Below are 11,998 nucleotides of genomic sequence, written 5' to 3'. Positions count from 1 at the left end.
CATATTTTAATGATGTATTATTTGAAACAATGAACTTTTGATTTTATGTATTTCAGCTGCATTTTACTCAAAATTATTGCTTCATGTTCATGAGGGTCAAGAATTTTTTTTGAGTGTGAGAGCAGGGCTCTGGTAGGTTGACAATCTAAACCTTGTGATTAATCTAAATTTCTGTCCTTTTGAACTTTAGTTCAAACTGCAGATAAAAATTCTGAGAACATATTGACTTGTGCTACATGAACTTCTGAAACACCACAGCTTCATCTTCTTTGTGTCGTTTTTATGTTCTGTTTAGCTTTTCTTTTGTTTTTAATTAAGAGGTTAAGACATTATCGCTTTTGTGTCGTTTTAAAGAGCACAAACTGGAAACTGTTTAAATGACACAGACAGCGCCCTCTGGCGGACACAAAAATTCAAAATGAAAATGAAAATAAATTCCGACACTACTGAACTGAGCTGAGACGCCATTACAGGGAGTCAGATCTCTGCTGAAAAACACACGTTTGGAGTATTTTAATCAGAAAGTTCGAGAGACACTAATTTGGTGAGTTAAAAATAATTAAAGATCAAATGGCTGAGAAACTTAGACTTTTTGAAAATTTCCTGAGCTGCCATGTGTGTTCAGAGACTTTCAGAGATCCTGTGTCTCTGAGCTGCGGCCACAGCTTCTGTTCAAGCTGCCTGCAGAAATTCTGGGAACAAACTAAAAACAAAAACTGTCCCATTTGTAAAAGAAAATCTTCAAAGAATCATCCATTTGTGAACTTTACACTGAAAGAACTTGCTGATTCATTTGCTGGGAGACAGAAATCTGGATCAACTGAGACAGAAAAGGGAGAGAAGAAATTAACAGTGGTGTGCAGTAAACATGAGGAAGTGCCTGAACTGTTCTGTGTGGACGAGCAGAGAGCTGTGTGTCCTGTGTGTGAGTTTTCTCTCCACCAGAGTCACAAAGTGGTTCCTGTAGAAGAAGCAGTCAGTGACCTGAAGGAGCAGCTGAAATCTGACTTAAAGTCTCTGCAGGACAAGAGGAACAAATACAAACAAGTGGAGAAAACTTACAATGAAATGAGGGAACACATGAAGAAGCAGCTGTTGTCCACAGAGAGGCAGATCAGAGCAGAGTTCAACAAGCTCCAGCAGTTCCTGAAAGAGGAAGAGGAGTCCAGACTGGCAGCTCTGAGGGAGGAAGAGGAGCAGAAGGGGAGGACTATCAGCAGAGAGATGAAGATGATTGAGGAGCAGATCTCCTCTCTGTCAGACAGCATCTGTGCTGTTGAAGAAGAGCTGCAGAAACACAGCGTGCCATTCCTCAGCAGTTACAAAGACACTCAGAGCAGAGCCAGAGCCCAGAGCTCAGTGTCAGATCCACAGCTGGTCTCAGGAGCACTGATAGATGTGGCCAAACACCTGGGCAACCTGTCCTTCAGAATGTGGGAGAAGATGAAGGAGAAGGTCCACTTCAGTCCTGTCATTCTGGACCCAAACACTGCAAGTAGCTGGCTCTATCTGTCTGATGATCTGACCAGTGTGAGACATGGAGGACAGACATGGCAGCAGCTTCCTGATAATCCAGAGAGAAACACTAATTATACCCATGTTTTTGGCTCTGAGGGTTTCATCTCAGGGAAACACAGCTGGGAGGTGGAAGTGGGAGACCATCCTGACTGGAATGTGGGTTTAACAAAAGAATCAGTTGACAGAAAGGGAGAGTGTTCTGTTTCACCAAAATATGGAATCTGGTGTTTATTGCATCGCAGTGGAAAATACATTATTGGTGTTGGTCGGACTGTGACAGTGAAGAAGAGTCTCCAGAGGATCAGAGTCCAGCTGGACTATGACAGGGGGGAGGTGTCGTTCTATGAACCTGAAGACATGACTCTGATTTACACTCACAGAGACACTTTCACTGAGAAACTCTTCCCATATTTCGGTATTGGAAAGGCACGAGACGCCAAAACCTCTGATATCAAAATCTGCCAGACTGAGATTTCTCTGAAATCTCCTCCTGGGAGATGGTGGTACCCAGGAACTTGAAAAACAGTATTATAACACAATTTAGTTTCACTCTGTGACACTTTTTCATATGTAATATGATTTGCTTCAGTAACCTTAGTTCACAAGTAAAACAAAAAAATCAAGACTAATTTCTGAAAATATTGCAGATACATTCATTAAAACCTTGTACTGTGTCTGAATATGGTAGCGTGGTGGCAAGAAGCAAGAAAGTCCTGAGTTCGAATCCACAAACTGGCTTTTTGTTTGTCTGGGTTTCCACCAACTACTCCCACAGTTAACTGATGATTTCAAATTGCCCGTGGGTGTGAATGTGGGTGAAAACGGTCATTTGTCTCCTTGTGTTGGCCCAGGGGCAGACTATCATGTCTCGATATGACAGCTGGGATAGGCATTTTGTAACAATGTGTCAGTTCATGACTTTTGTATCATCTTGATTAAAACATGACTGCTCTTTTTTTTTTTTTTTAGCATTTTACACTTTCTCTTTTGGTTCAGTCTTGATTTGGATTTGATAAAAATTGTAAAAAGATTTCTTTATTCTCTATGCATGTTGATGTTGTTGTTAAAGTCATGCTGGGAAAGTGTTTCCTGTGGCAGTTGCTGAAAAAAAAAATGTTGTAAAACTGGTTTAGTATCTGTCAGTTGAAATCTTCCTCAGCAGACTAAAACAACTCAGATTTCTCCTTCTTTCTGTTATTTTTATACTTTATTTAAGTAAAAGCAAATTCTGCGAGCTCAACATATAATTTTCTTTTTTCATTTTCTTTCTGTATGGAAACAAAACTGCCAAGATCTTCTAAGATTGCATTACGACAACACCATCGCCTGGTTGACTTGTTTTTAACAGTCATGAATGAAAACATTTCCACACTGTCAAACAGACTTTAAATTCCACTGCAAGGTGTGAGATCTCCTGCTGAAAAATACAACTACGAAGAACAGTCCTGTTGTTGGTTGGATTCTGAAAATAACTGTTAAGATTTTTACACATTTTTTTTTTTACATGCCATGTTAAAATTCACAAAAAAAGATTGTTACTACTGCAATAACATATTTCTTTGTTTCATTTTTAACACATCCTTTCTAAGAGTGTACTAGCATCAGCCTAGTGAAAAGACTAATCGAGTACACATGCTTGTAATGCAGTGATCTCTCCAGAATTAAAAAAACAAACAAACATGTTTTTGAATGTTTTTTATTAATCCTAAATTAGTGCAGTGTTTCATAAATTCATTTATATGAAGAATATGAAATTATTATCATTGGCCTAACACAGTTATATGTGACTCTGTGCATTTACTGTGCAACCTAACATTGATACTGTGGTTTCTTAGACATGTTAGTCAGTGCATTGTAGCATTATCTCGGCACTTATCTGTTTACACTGACTCTGTTAGTAACAGTAATGTCTTCAGTGCACTGCTGTTTCTTTAAATGAATGATCAAAATATTTGTTAAATGAGTTTTGTGAGCAGACACCTGCTAGACTTCACATCACTAGAGAGAATCTGTAAGTGAAATCTACTGAACAAAACTTGGAGAACCCATTTCTCTTTAATAAACTTCTGTCCAGCTGAATCTTGCTTCACGTGTTCTCCAAACCCTCTGCCTTTTCTTTCAACACATGTTCAGTTCCTTTAACTTGTCGTGTGTTAAGCTCTTCAAAGCATTGCAGTTGTTTCCTATAAATATGTTTGTCTTTAATTTCCTAGCAGTTACTGCACAGGTGCATTTATCTTAAAAACAGTAATTGTATGTTAATATATATTTTTAACAGGGAGTGGTGCTTGATGACAGAATTCATCATTGCTGAGTCACCAACCTGATTGGATTCCTCCATCCTAATGACTGCTGCTGTGGTGACCCAGACCATCCTCTGCACCTCTTACTGGACCTGCAGATAAACACTTCCTTCAACAACTGTTTCACCCTCACTGCCACAAGGATACAGAAAATCTACACCTCACACCACAAACCCTGTACTCAGTTTAGATGTAAGCTCCTTATTGTGTCATATTATGTATTGATTTATTGAACACTTCACTCTTTGTATTTTTTCTTTCATTGGCTTCATTTAATGCATTTATAAGAGCTCTACAATGTTGTTCTTTTTTTGTCTTTTTAATTATTTTTCAAGAAAGTGGATGTGATTGACAACTTCGAGGCAGTAGGACCAGAATCTGATTTGTGATATGTGACAGTAAATTCTTCTGTGTTGTCACAGTTCAATGTCATATCAACAAGTTTATATCAGTGTTATTGTTTTGATTATTAGCATTTCTGGTTTCTCATTGTTCACTGTGATTTTTCTCTTTATTTTTCATTATTATTTTGGTGACATCTCTCACACTGGCCAGCTCATCACATTTCAGTTCATGACAAACTTGAAAGTTGGAGTCTAAAGGTCTAAACTCTTATGCAGGTTTGAGGCCACAGCCCAGGAAGTAAAAGCAGATATTGTGTTTGGTGGTTATTAATTATCTAGAACACCATTACAACATGTGAGCTCTCTAAAAGAACTTTGCTTTCTTGAAGGACTGTGAGGTACAAACTGTAAAGATGTGACATTTGTTGAGTGTAGAAACTTTCCTGAACTGTAACGTGTTCAGAGACATTCAGAGATCCTGTGTCCCTGAACTCGAACTACTTACAGGATGTCAGTTTACAGTAAAACAGTAATCTTTGATTGAATCTGGTCAAAGGAAATAAACTTCACTGGTATACATTTAGTTTATAACAAGCATATTTTAATGATGTATTATTTGAAACAATGAACTTTTGATTTTATGTATTTCAGCTGTTATTGCTTCATGTTCATGAGGGTCAAGAATTTTTCTTTTTTGCTTTGAGTGTGAGAGCAGAGGTCTGACAGGTTGACAATCTAAACCCTGTGATGAATCCAAATTTATATCCTTGGCTGCAAACATAAGTTTAGTTCAAACTACAGATAAGAACATTCTGACTTGTGCTACTTGAACTTCTGAAACACCACAGCTTCATCTTCTTTGTCTCATTTTTATGTTCTATTTAGGTTTCGTTTTTTAAGAGGTCAAAATTTTTTACATTTTCGCTTTTGTGTCTTAAGGAGCACAAAATGAAAACTATCTGAATGACTCTGGCAGCACCCTCTGACGGACACAAGTGTTATGTGCATGTTTCAGTTTCAGTCCTCTGGCGGACACAAAAATTCAAAATGAAAATGAAAGTAAATTCCGACACTTTTGAACTGAGCTGAGACGCCATTACAGGGAGTCAGATCTCTGCTGAAAAACAAATGTAACCCTGGAGAGTTACTAAGGGTTTTAGTGTGGTATGAGTGATGTTAGTATTTTGAGTTCACTGTTAAGTTTTATTAAGTTAAATTATTTTGTTGAGAATTAATAAAATAGAAGATGTCTATAATGTCCTGATGGTCCTTGAAGTATACAGGGGGAAGTACCGCCTCCTGCCGTTCACTGCGTAGCAGCTACGGATATCAGGAGAGAGGGAGAGGAAGAAAGGTCCGGTTTTCCCAAGTGGAAAACGTGGTTGTTTTATTCAGTCGGATTGTACGGTGGAAATAAACTATCTGGAAATTGTTCTTAACCAGAAAGGAGTTTGTAACTGCTTGGATTCTTCTGGGTGAGTTAATTTGTTGTGAACAAGAATATTGTGAGTTTAAGCCCCTAACGATGACATGCTAGCGGCTATTGCTATTAGCCATGTGGCTGTACATGTGTGATTGTAAGGATTTAACTGTATGTTAGAGTTTGTTAGCTTCCTATGACGATGCATGTAAAGATTGTAAGTTATATGTATGCTGTAGATGTTGATATGTTCCAATATCAATCCTTAATTGTGTTCATTGTGAGGTGAATACAGTTTAAAGAAAATGGGGTTATCTTTCTTTGTAGTTGTGCTACAACGCTTCACCATCGCCATTTTGAAGCTCCAGGGGAGCCCATTTTATTGGTTACTTTGGTCAGGTTTGTTTACTTGGGAGTACAGTTCAGTGATGATCCAGTCCAAAGATGGCGAGCCACCCCTCCAGGATCCTTGAGATGATTGCTTTAAGAAGAGAACTAAATTCTTTGGACGAACCGTGAACTGTACAAACTCTACTTAAGTGGTAGGACAGATTTGCACGTCATTCCTCCTTTGCACATCCTGCAAAGAGAATCCTCATTGCTGGACTCACACTTAAGGGTGTCGGCTGACACGAGAGAGAGAGACTGAGTCAAATCCCCCGGGGTTGTGTGTGTTTTGTTTATTATTTTCCATGACTTGGGCCCAATTTTTCCTTTCATGTGCTGTTATTGTTCTCATTGTATGTATGTGAGATTCTTTAATTGTGAATACAAATTGATCAAACCAAGTTCTCAGAGCGTTTCATTAGTCATCCACTCTGCTCCAGTAGTCGAACCTCACCTATTGGCCCAACACACAGGTAACCATTTAAATCTGTATCCCAAGTGTTGAAAGGGGTGTTACAGAAAATTGGCGAGCCAGCCAGGAGCAGGTGGCAGACTATTGATGCTTTGTTTTCATTTTTTTTCTCCTTTTTGGGCAAAGGTTCTTATCTTCAGTCATTATAACAGTAATTTGCCAAATTGGTGACATGGAAGTAGTGACACGTGAGCTGGTAAAAATCCCTAACTCTGTCATAGTTTTAGGGTTAACCTGGACTGAGGTGGACAATGAAGTACAGAGCTATCTAGAGACTCATGGCTCTATTAACCGTGTCCTGCGTATAGATGAACCCAACTCAGAGTTCCATAACAATGCAATTGTTGAGTTCACTTTTGGTACCGCGCTGCAAACGCTTGCTCCTTTGTTGCCATTTAAATACAAAAGCCCCACACGGCCTGATGTGACTTTCCACGTGTGTGCACTTGCTAGTGTCTATACCCCTGTGGTTAGCCATAGTGCTACTGAGAGTTACATGTCTGAGTTGCAAAACATTGCTAAGTTAACAGGGAAGTCATTTCAGCTTCTTTTGCAAGATGAACTAACTAAGTTGAGCTCTACAGTTGCAGCCACAGTAGAAAATGCCCCTGTGGACAGGAGTTATCATGAGGGAAGTCAGGCACCTAATTTCACCTCGGCATCATTACCGCAAGGTGCAATGCAATCTAGAATTGCTCCTGATACCACTATTCAGGGTGCTGCACTACGCTCAGCTCCAGAGATACAAAACCTGACCAAAGAGCAACATCCGAGAATACCACCAGTGACGGTGAGTTCATGCCCAAATCTAAGCCCCAGTGATCTAAACCCCCCTGAGATACAAAAGGTCGTTGTGGAGCATATTGTGCGAAATGAGGAGGCACCGCCACACCATTATGCTGCCTCACGCCTTCGAGTCTTTTCAGGCCGATTGCCGCGGCCAAATAATGAAACGGATTATGAGACCTGGCGCTCTAGTGTGGAACTTCTTTTAACAGACCCAGCATTGTCTGATTTAAGTCGCTCCAGGAAGATTGTTGACAGCTTGTTGCCCCCTGCTTCAGATTTCATTAGGCATCTTGATTCACAAGCTTTACCTTCTGCATATTTGCAGCTTCTTGACTCAGCTTACGGTGCTGTGGAGGATGGAGATGAGCTGTTTGCTAAGTTTATGGGTACTCTGCAGAATGCTGGTGAGAAACCATCAAACTACCTTCACAGACTCCAAGTTGTACTTAACACCGCTACAAGGAGAGGAGGGGCCTCTGCTGATGAGTTTGATAGGCAGTTGTTGAAGCAGTTTTGTAGAGGCTGCTGGGATGACTCCTTAATAGCAGAGCTCCAGCTTGAACAAAAAATTAAAAACCCTCCTTGTTTTGCTGAATTATTGCTCCTGTTGCGTACTGAGGAAGACAAGCATGCTAACAAGGCAGTACGTATGAAAAAGCACCTTGGTACTTCCAGACAACAGCCAGCCCCACCCAAACAGCATGTTTGGTCCCAACTGCAAACTGCCCGTGTTTGCTCTGAGTTTAAGGCTGTAGCAGAAACCAATCTCCTGAAGAAACAAGTTATTGAGTTACAGGCTCAAATGGCTCAGTTAACCCCCCACAGGAAAAGCAGGGGTAAGAACGCAAACTCAAATGCAAAGGTAACTGTGCAGACCAATCCTGTTCCTGAGCAGCCCTTGGCAGTGCCTGTTCCAGAGCACCAGCCACCTCACAGGCCACGCCCGTGGTACTGCTTTCGGTGTGGAGAGGATGGCCATGTAGCCTTGAGATGCAGTAATGAGGCTAACCCCGTGCTAGTAGCAGCAAAAAGGAAGCAATTTCAAAGAAAACGGCAGGAGTGGGAGACACAGAATGGCTCTGTGGACCCACACCATTTAAACTGACAGCAACTCCTGTTGTGGGACAGACAGGAGTTCAGTCTAACACTAGTCCCTCTACCTCCAAGAAAAAAGGCAAAAGACAGCCAAAAGGTCAGCCATGTGGGCTGCCACAGAGGTTAGTTGGAAGCAAATGCACTGCTGAAGTGTGTGTTGCAGAGAAAAGAGTAAACTGTCTTTTAGACTCTGGATCTCAAGTTACGACGATCCCATTGTCCTTCTATGAAAGCAACCTGAAGGACCAAGAAATTAAATCATTAGATGATTTGTTGGAGGTTGAAGGAGCTAATGGACAGCAAGTTCCATATTTTGGCTATGTGGAAATAGATATCACTTTCCCCAAAGAGTTTGTAGGAGAGGAGATTGAGATTTCTACTTTGGCCCTTGTGGTTCCAAACATGAGAGAAAATGCCCAAGAGCAAATTCTCATTGGCACCAATACACTAGATGTGTTGTACTCAAGTGTTGCTACTCACATGAATGAATTTGGCCTACCTGTCCAGTATGGCTACCGAGCAGTCCTCAAAGCCTTGGAGCTTAGGCACAGACAGCAACCAAATGGCAAGCTGGGCCAAGTAAAACTGTCTGGGGGGAAATCCGAGACGATTCCTGCTGGACGGACTGTTGCTTTAGAAGGGGTAGCCCTTGTTGGGAGCTCCTCTAATGAAAAGTGGGCCTTGGTAGAGCAACCAACAACACCTTCCATGCCTGGTGGCCTACTGGTAGCGAATTGTTTAGTCACATTGCCTAAGAAAAGGGCGAGCACATTGGCAGTGATAGTCAAAAATGAAACCGCCCATGATGTGACGATCACACCAACAACAGTGATCGCTGAACTCAGTGCTGTTCAACAAATAGTAGCACATAAGTCTGACACAAATGTACCTGACTCTGTCAAAGACAAGAACAATTCTAGTCCAGATTTACAGTTTGACTTTGGAGATTCTCCTTTGTCAGCTGACTGGAAGGAAAGAGTAACACAAACATTGAGGTCAATGCCAGAAGTGTTTGCTCACCATGACCTCGACTTTGGTCATGTAGGTCAGGTCAAGCATCACATCAGACTTCACGACCAGACACCTTTTAAGCAGAGAGCCCGGCCAATACACCCACAGGATGTTGATGCCGTGAGAAAACATTTAAGGGAGCTGTTGGATGCAGGCGTGATTCGCGAATCTGAGTCTCCTTTTGCGTCCCCTATTGTGGTGGTCCGGAAGCGTGATGACTCCATCCGTCTCTGCATCGATTACCGCAAATTGAACTCACAGACAATCAAGGACGCCTATGCCCTTCCCAATCTTGAAGAGGCTTTTTCAGCTCTCACAGGCTCAAAGTGGTTTTCGGTTTTAGACTTGAAATCTGGCTACTACCAAATTGAAATGGAGGAGGCCGATAAGGAGAAGACAGCATTCGTGTGTCCCTTGGGATTTTATGAATTTAATAGAATGCCGCAAGGAGTCACAAATGCCCCCAGCACCTTCCAGCGCTGCATGGAGCGTTGCATGGGTGATCTGAACCTGAAAGAGGTGTTAGTTTTTATTGATGACCTTATCATTTTTTCAGACACAGTTGAAGAGCATGAGAGGCGCCTTCTGCATGTTCTGAATCGCCTGAAGGAATATGGTCTCAAACTTTCACCAGAGAAGTGTAAGTTCTTTCAGTCTTCTGTCCGATATCTAGGCCATATTGTTTCTCAGAACGGAGTTGAGACTGATCCAGAGAAAACTAGTGCCCTGAAAACCTGGCCAAAGCCATCTAACCTAAAAGAACTGAGGTCCTTCCTTGGGTTCAGCGGTTACTATCGCAGGTTTATTCAGGATTTCTCCAGAATTGTGAAGCCGCTGAATGAGCTAACAGCCGGATATCCTCCAACCTGCAAGAACAAGGAAAGAAAGGCTAATGTCAAGTACCGCAATCCTAAAGAACCATTTGGTGAGCGCTGGGCTGCTTCTTGTCAACAGGCTTTTGACACCATAATCGAGAGGCTCACTTCAACACCTGTCCTGGGTTTTGCTAATCCTAAACTTCCCTACCTGCTCCACACAGATGCGAGTACGACTGGGTTAGGTGCAGCCTTATACCAAGAGCAAGATGGTGAGCTTAAGGCTATAGCATTTGCAAGCAGAGGGTTGTCTAGAAGTGAAGCTAAGTATCCAGCACATAAGTTGGAGTTCCTAGCCCTTAAGTGGGCTGTCACAGAAAAGTTTAGTGACTACCTTTATGGGGCTAGTTTCACTGTGGTCACTGATAGCAACCCCCTTACATACATTCTAACCTCTGCCAAGCTTGATGCAACTAGTTATAGATGGCTGTCTGCGCTCTCCACCTACTCATTCAAGCTGCAGTATAGGGCTGGAAAACAGAATGTGGACGCAGATGCATTATCACGAAGGCCACATGGTGGACTCATAGATGATCATATCTCAGTGAAGGAGAAGGAGAGGATCTGTAAGTTCACTGCCAACCACCTCTCAGAAACGGAAACCTCAGAGGTCATTCAGCCAGAGGTGATCAAAGCTATCTGTGAGCGGCATGACATCTATTTTGCTGGTGAAGGTTCTGAGTGCTCTGATCACTCAGTTGCTTTGGTTGAGTCCCTAGCACTCAGTCCTGAAGCCCTGCCACCTTGCTTCCAAGGGAATGACAGTCATGGGCTGCCAGTTATCCCCTTTTTCTCATTTGCTAAAATCTCAGAGAAACAGCAAGCAGACGCAAGCATCAGTAAAATAATTACTCAGTTGGAAAGTGGTGAGACACCTCCACCTCAAGTGAGAAAGGAGCTCCCTGAGTATGGACTCTTGTTGAGAGAATGGAATCGGCTGGAGCTCAAGAATGGAGTCTTGTTTCGCAAGAGACAGGGAGTGATGGGAGTGACTCATCAACTTGTCTTACCAAGAGAACTGAGAGATATGGTACTTGAAAGTCTACACGACGACATGGGCCATCTTGGTGTTGAACGCACCCTTGATCTAGTGAGAGCTAGATTTTATTGGCCTAAAATGTCCTCAGTGGTTGAAGAAAAGATTAAGACTTGTGATCGCTGCGTAAAAAGAAAAACGCCACCAGAGAGAGCAGCCCCAATGGTTTCAATAGCGACCACCAGACCATTGGAATTAGTCTGCATGGACTTTCTGAGTGTGGAACCAGATCAAAGTAATACCAAGGACATATTAGTAATAACGGATCATTTTACTAAGTATGCCCTCGCAATACCAACGCCAAACCAAAAGGCGACTACCGTGGCTAAGTGTCTGTGGGAACATTTTATATCACATTATGGGTTCCCTGAAAAACTCCATAGTGATCAGGGCCCCGATTTTGAGTCCCGTACCATTAAGGAGCTGTGTGAAATGGCAGGAATCCGGAAGACACGGACAACCCCGTACCATCCAAGGGGTAACCCTGTGGAGCGTTTTAACAGAACGCTGCTGCAGATGCTGGGCACTCTAAATAATAAGGACAAGTCCCGTTGGAGAGACTATGTTAAGCCTCTTGTGCATGCATACAACTGCACAAAGCATGAAGCCACAGGGTTTGCACCTTATGAGCTTATGTTCGGGAGACAGCCAAGACTCCCTGTGGACTTAGCTTTCGGGCTTCCTGTTGATCCTCTGCCATTGTCTCATTCACAGTATGTGCAAGGCCTGAAGAACCGCCTGAAAGAGA

At 42.1% G+C, this 11,998-nt stretch overlaps 2 protein-coding genes across 2 annotated transcripts; both read left to right on the top strand.

The window, feature by feature from the left end:
- The first annotated feature begins 468 nt into the window (after window positions 1-468).
- On the top strand, window positions 469-3,184 carry LOC146376627 (nuclear factor 7, brain-like). Its single transcript, XM_084947431.1, has one exon. The coding sequence runs from the start codon at window positions 571-573 to the stop codon at window positions 2,035-2,037; it is 1,467 nt and encodes a 488-aa protein (XP_084803557.1). The 5' UTR covers window positions 469-570; the 3' UTR covers window positions 2,038-3,184.
- Window positions 3,185-6,616: 3,432 nt separating this feature from the next.
- LOC146376626 (uncharacterized) lies at window positions 6,617-8,338 on the top strand. The gene has a single exon (XM_084947154.1). The coding sequence runs from the start codon at window positions 6,617-6,619 to the stop codon at window positions 8,336-8,338; it is 1,722 nt and encodes a 573-aa protein (XP_084803280.1).
- Window positions 8,339-11,998: the final 3,660 nt, after the last annotated feature.

This window comes from Perissodus microlepis, chromosome 12 (assembly GCF_051167445.1).
Source record: "Perissodus microlepis isolate ML-2025 ecotype Zambia chromosome 12, ASM5116744v1, whole genome shotgun sequence".
NCBI lineage: Eukaryota > Metazoa > Chordata > Actinopteri > Cichliformes > Cichlidae > Perissodus > Perissodus microlepis.
This window is presented reverse-complemented; position numbering and strand designations above follow the sequence as displayed.

Bases quoted from the DNA above. Each gene is read 5' to 3' on its own strand.
- LOC146376627 (XM_084947431.1), top strand. From the start codon at position 571: ATGGCTGAGAAACTTAGACTTTTTGAAAATTTCCTGAGCTGCCATGTG.
- LOC146376626 (XM_084947154.1), top strand. From the start codon at position 6,617: ATGGAAGTAGTGACACGTGAGCTGGTAAAAATCCCTAACTCTGTCATA.